This window comes from Struthio camelus, chromosome 1 (assembly GCF_040807025.1).
Source record: "Struthio camelus isolate bStrCam1 chromosome 1, bStrCam1.hap1, whole genome shotgun sequence".
NCBI lineage: Eukaryota > Metazoa > Chordata > Aves > Struthioniformes > Struthionidae > Struthio > Struthio camelus.
In genome coordinates this window covers 67,417,058-67,423,057 of record NC_090942.1, presented here as the reverse complement: position 1 = coordinate 67,423,057, position 6,000 = coordinate 67,417,058, and the positions used below count along the sequence as shown (strand labels likewise).

At 44.5% G+C, this 6,000-nt stretch overlaps 1 protein-coding gene across 4 annotated transcripts in view; it reads left to right on the top strand.

Annotated features, from left to right (window-relative positions):
* The first annotated feature begins 3,143 nt into the window (after nucleotides 1-3,143).
* Nucleotides 3,144-6,000, top strand: part of DNM1L (dynamin 1 like) — a 40,018-nt gene continuing 37,161 nt past the window's right edge. The window contains exon 1 of one of the 4 annotated variants that reach the window (XM_068946042.1): nucleotides 3,144-3,399. In XM_068946042.1, coding sequence (XP_068802143.1) covers nucleotides 3,298-3,399 — 102 coding nt within the window. In that variant the 5' untranslated portion in view covers nucleotides 3,144-3,297. The remainder of the gene's footprint in view (nucleotides 3,400-6,000) is intronic. The other 3 variants (XM_068946058.1, XM_068946051.1, XM_068946033.1) reach the window with 3 other exon arrangements.

Here is a 6,000-nt window from a genome sequence, read left to right as displayed (position 1 = left end):
ATGATCCTTGCTTGTTAAAACGATTATTACTTTGGCACAGAACTCTAACTGGGATAAGATAATTGCTTCATTTCATAAGCTGATAAAGGATATGATGCTTCATAGCAAAGGTATTTCCAGCTTCCACTTTTTAGCCAGAAATGTACAATGTTAAACTTTGCATCCTGATGTTTCCTAGTCTTGTATTTTCTTTAGTCCTTTCCTCACATTTTCCTTCTCTTCCTTAATTCACACTGGGTTGCCTTTTCTTGATAGTCTTTTTGACATCTCTGCTCAACTCAGTTCAGCAACTGATGTTTTCCATGTATGTTTCTTGAAATGTTATACAGATCAAATTCCAAGAATGGCCATACTGGGATAGACTAAAGGGCAGGCGTACACAGTATTTCTGCTTGATGCTCTCTCAGCCTCCAAACATTGCAGCTCAGAAATTTCCAGAGCTAGATGCAAATTCTACCTAGGTATTTATTTACACGCAATGCATTTCTCTTCATTAAACTTGTTCGGTCTCCATCTCAATTCATGTAAAATTTTACTGTCCACAGCGTCCTTTGGCAAGGACTTCAATAGGTCATCAACCCACCCATGAGGGTCTACTATCTTTGCTCTGTTCTGAGCTGGCTTCTTCTTGCTTCATTAGATGCTCCAATAATTCTTGTATTGAAAGGGAGAATAAACAAATTGATCGTCTTCCTACCACTCCAGGCCACTAGATTATACAGACCTCAAATCCTTCCTCCTCCCTTCTTTCTTTTGTAGAGTGGCAACTCCTAGCTTGCTTAGTTGCTCCTCATTATCAATGCAGTTTCACACCTTTCATCATTCTGGCTGTCCTCCTCTGAACCTTTTCAGTTGTATATCCTTTCTGAGATGTACCACTTTTAGTTTAAATTAATATGTGAAACAGACTGTACTTGCTGACCCATTTCACAGTGCTGTCCACTAGGTTACACGGAAAACGAAAGCAGTAGGAGAAAAGACAGTGGCATAGAGAAATAAGTTTCTCCTCTACCCACTTTAGATGCCAACAGTTTCCATTCCGATGCAACAAGGATGTGTCTCCTTCTTTTTTTCCTTTTTTTTTCCTTCTCCTTCTAGGAGCTCGAGGAAGGAGATAAGATGAGGTTCCGTGATAGACCTCGTCAGGGAACTGCAAACCCTTTAGAAAGTGTTATGGCTGTGTCAGTGTATGCAACACAGGAAATATGCACTATTGTTCTGGCAGCAGGAGAGGCAGATCCTGAATGGCATCCTGGTATTAATGATCTTAATGTCTCTTAGACCCGCCAGTTTCAGCACACTTGAAAACCAATGGGTGAAACCATTGGAAAATCATGGCAGGTCATTGTATCACTATGATAAGAAGTCCTCCTGCTTTCTTCCTCATCAACAAGTTATTTAGGCACTTCTTCATTTATTTTTCCAAGTGTTAACCAGTTGTTTCTCTCTATGCTGCAAACAATCATTTCTGACCGTTTCAGTTCGCTTAACTATCTTTTTGCTTTTGTCAATAAAATATCAGTTCTCTAAGAAGCCGTGTGAAATTTACTGGGTAAGAATGAGAAGCTGTGTTGAAAAGATATGTAGGCAAGAACATATTGCCCTTGTGTATTCTCCCTTTCATCATTCGATAATTTCAAGAAATGAAGAGCAGAAAAGACTTGACTAATTTGGACTGAATAAGAATACAAAGTCTTATGTCAACCAGAACTTTAAAGTTTCAGAAGCAGTTGCATTCAGGAAGGGACAATGCCAGAATTCAGTTCAGAACTATTACATATTCATAATTTATCTTTGAGAAAATGCATTCAAGGGAAAGATATTTAAAGATCAGATAGCTTTTTTGTTATCTTTTATCACAAGTCATTCTCAGGCTTTAGTCTATCTTTTTCTAAGATACAGCTGAATACTAGATCTTCCACAGTTTTCCGCTTCCCAAGCCTCACCAGACACCTCATCCAACCCTACTATTATGCATCTGAGCCGGAAAATTTCAGATGAAGAGGTCAGGTAAAAGACTGGCACCTAAAGCAAAGCCATCAACAAGAAAGCAAATAGAATAAATATAATGGAATGATGATTACTCAGTAAGAAAGATCTTGAAAGAGATAGGATGCTTTACTTCTGTTTCAGTATCTGATTCTTATCTGGAGACATTTTGAACATCCTCCCAGGCCAGAATATTGAGTAAGATGGGTCAGTGCATCTAAGTAGTCAGAGAGAGATCTATGTTTGCAGATAATTGCAAATGGACTCTTTTCTGTACATAGCTGAGCATGTATGTAGCTGTGTCATCTACACGGAGAGGTTTTTAAAATGCTGCTGGCAGGGAGAAGGCTTCTTGGGGTGCATGTAAATGACTGAGGCGAAACACGAAAATACTTGAGGAGGGGCCACAGCAACTGCTAAAACTTTTTAGAAAATATAAAAGGCAAAGGCTGTGTCTGCTTTTCTTACCCCCAGTTTTACCCAGCGGTTTTAAATCTAGGCTCCTGCTGCCCTGTCAACTGTAACTGTCTGTTTGTATGTGTACCAGTATGGGAGAATGTTCTTTTTGCTGCATATTTTGTATGACTGGATCTTCTCTGGCTCTTTTCTCTCCCTTAATGAACCCCCATGATGCTTTCCTCCCTTTTTTTTCCCTCCAAGCAGTTTTATCTTCCCATCCTGTCGGCTTGGTGGGACCAGCCTGTTGACAAGTTAACAATTTGCCGTCTAGCACCCTTGCCGGGCCAAGTGGCGGCGAGGCAGTTACCGGGCAGCGGGCGGGCGTGTTGCCACCTCTGGGTTGTTTCCCCTGGCGCTGGGGCAGTGCTGCTTCCTGAGGGGTTTCAAGCCGCTCGCTGCTACCCGCGCCTCGAAGGAAAGCGGCCTCTCGGCCCTGCCGGCTCCAGAGGGCCGCCAGCACCAGCCACGGGCCGTGGCTCCGGCCTGCCAACCCCTGGCGCAGGGGGCCCGCGTCGCCTCTGAGGCGCCCCTGACTGCAGGAAAGCAGTAACCCTGCCTTCCCTAGCTGGGAGGGGGCCGCGCCCGCTGCCGTTTCCCGAGTCCACGCGTCCGTTTACGGCCCGCGACGAGCCGTTGCCAGCCGCCCAACGGCACTACAGCTCCCGTGGTGCCGCGCGGCGGCGGCGCCCCGCCCCGCCCCGCGGGCGCGCACAGCCTGCTGGGGGCCGGGGCCGTGCGCGGGGGCCGGCGCCAATGGCGGCAGGCGGTGGGGGCGGCTGACGGGAGCCGTTGCCCGTCGCGCCCATTCATTGCCGGCACCTGCGGCCCGCGGCCGGGTTCCGCGCCGCTATGGAGGCGCTGATCCCCGTGATTAACAAGCTGCAGGACGTGTTCAACACGGTGGGGGCCGACATCATCCAGCTGCCGCAGATCGTCGTGGTGGGCACGCAGGTGAGGCGGGGGCGGCCCGGCCCGGCCCGGGCGGGGCGGTGGCAGCGGCGGCGGGAGCGGCCGTCGGTGCCGAGCGGCGGGAGGCGGCAGCCCGGCCGCTGGGGGCAAAGTCGAGGCACCCTCCCCCGCGCCTCGGCTCGGGCGGCTCCGGTGCTGCCTCTATCAAGGGCACGGGGGGACGCGGCGGGGCGGGCCGCCTCCCCGCCGCCTGCGGCCGCGGCGCCTCTTCCCCTTCCGCCGCCCGCCCGCTCCCCGCCTCCCCCGCGCCGCCGGCGGCTGTGGCCGGTGGCGAGTGCGAGGGGCGCAGCAGCGCGCTGGAGAAGCCGCCTCTCGCCGGCGTGCACCCTTTTTTTTTTTTTAACCCCCTCCCGCGAGGTCGCTTGACAGTTCCTTGCGCTGTTGGGACCTGTTTGGCTCGGGCAGCGGTTTGGAGCGAAAGGAGGAAGCGGCACAGAGCAAACCTGGAACAGTTGCGGCGTGCGCATCCCAGCCTGGTAGCGCTGGAGGGTTATAAATTGTTTCGGAGCCTTTCGGAGGGACGCAAGCGCGCTGTAGTTGCTCGACAGAACTCTCCGCGACGAAATGTGCCCAGCCAGAGCTGTCGGAGTTGTAGGCTGAAAATGAAGCATTTTAGCACAGCTAGAACTGCCTGGGAGGGGAGTGCTTTTTCATTTTTAACTTGGAGTTAATGGGTCTCTTTGTTTCTGTGAAATTAACCGTGCTTATGAATATTTGATGTTACTTGACAATAGCCTGGCTACATAAGAGACAGCAGTATCAACTGTTCTGCGGTCAGTTTGAGATGTCATTATGTGGCTTAAAACAGATGCTGCGTGTTTAAGGCTTACACAGTGCTGAAGCACGGACTAGGTTTGCCCATAGCTAATTACACTCTTGAAATGGTTGTAAGGCAACCAGCTGTCAGTCTCTTTTACTGATATAAATCAGGTAGATTCATGGACTTTATATCAATTACTTTATAAAATAGATCTGAAATACTTGCATTGTGTGGGAGAGACTTTGCATTCACAGGTTATGTTAGGTTCTTGCTGTTTTTGTAGCTAAAAGGAGTCCATCACCTTCTGAAGACATTTAATCTCTTACACTAAAAATCATGCAAGCAGGCTGTATTTTTTTTTAATTTCTATAGCAGAAATAGGTGCAAGGCAGAGATATGGCATTTTTCTGTGTAATGTTAATGGAAGTATTATTTTCTGTTTCACTTTATGAAACACATTGAAGTGACACTTTATTTTTTGGATTATTGTTGCTTTATAGCAACTTGATCCTAGTTAACTGCTCATAAATACATAGAGTAGGTGATGCGTGTTACGATTATACTGACATGCATTTGACTTGAACAGTCTACCCTTGGGTAGTAACATCCATTCAATTTCAAATTTGGTAAACTCATGAAAAGACATAGAATAAGGTAAAATAGTGTGATGCCTCTTAGCACACCAAGGCCAAGAGCTTTATAGACTCCAGAAAAAATACAGCAAAATGTCTGTGAAATTATAATTACATTATATAATTGTATTATAATTTCACAGACATATATAAAGCCCTTGGTCCGTGATTTTTTTTTTTGTTTGCAAAACACTATTTTTAGTCAGAGTTATTGGAAGAAATAATTGTTCTCACTGAAATGCTAATTCTTTAGATAGTTATTTTACCCAATTCATTCATTTTAAAAAACACTTTATTTTATTCATTTGAAGTTAGCTTATTGGCTACTAGATTTCTGGATTTGCCTCAAATATGGCCCTATAGCCGATCCTATTACTACTGGTGCTTTGCTTCCGTGATTTGTTTGTTTGTTTGAGAAGACACATTTAAAAAAAAAACCAATATCCTTTGGTCGGTTTCTTGAGGTATTTTTGGTTAAGTGATATGTGACCGCTAAATTTGTTCAGATGATTAATTTCTTTGTAGCCCACTGGCTTTTGCAGTCTCTTGTTTTTTCTTTTTTGTATAATATTAACAACTTTCTGAATTTCGCACCTTCATTTTACTATGTGGAAAAACAAATGTTATTAACATTTCTGTAACCCTCCATTAATTTTTTTTGTCTATTTTGTCTGTTGCTTTTCTAAAATGGCCTTTTTTTATATTTAGCATGGAGAAAAAAAAACCTTTTTTAACAGTTTCACTATTCATTTGTTTTCATTTACCTTCTGTATCTGTTCTGTACCCTTTTACTATTTGTTTTGTACTTATGTCTTTCTTCAGTTCTCATTTATTTCTACTTCTATATGCCAAATTGATTTCTTCTTTTTTAGAGTATGTAGAGTTAGCAAGTACTTAAAATCTTTAAGTTATCTTTGGATGTTTTCTGTTTCTCCATGTGCCTCTTTCCCCCTCTCTCTTGTTTGGAAACTCATTTCCTATCTTCCTTGAAAACTCTGAGCAACTGAGGTGTCCTAATTTTTTGATTTTTGTAGATGGATTTTGATACTAATTACAAAATACTTCTTAGTAGATTTTAAACATTTAGATGGCCTCTTGCTCTTTTTCTAGTCTCATTCTTGTGACTTTGTCATATGAGAATTGCTTCTCATTTTCTACTTAAATACTGTGTAGGTTATTTCTGTATCCTCC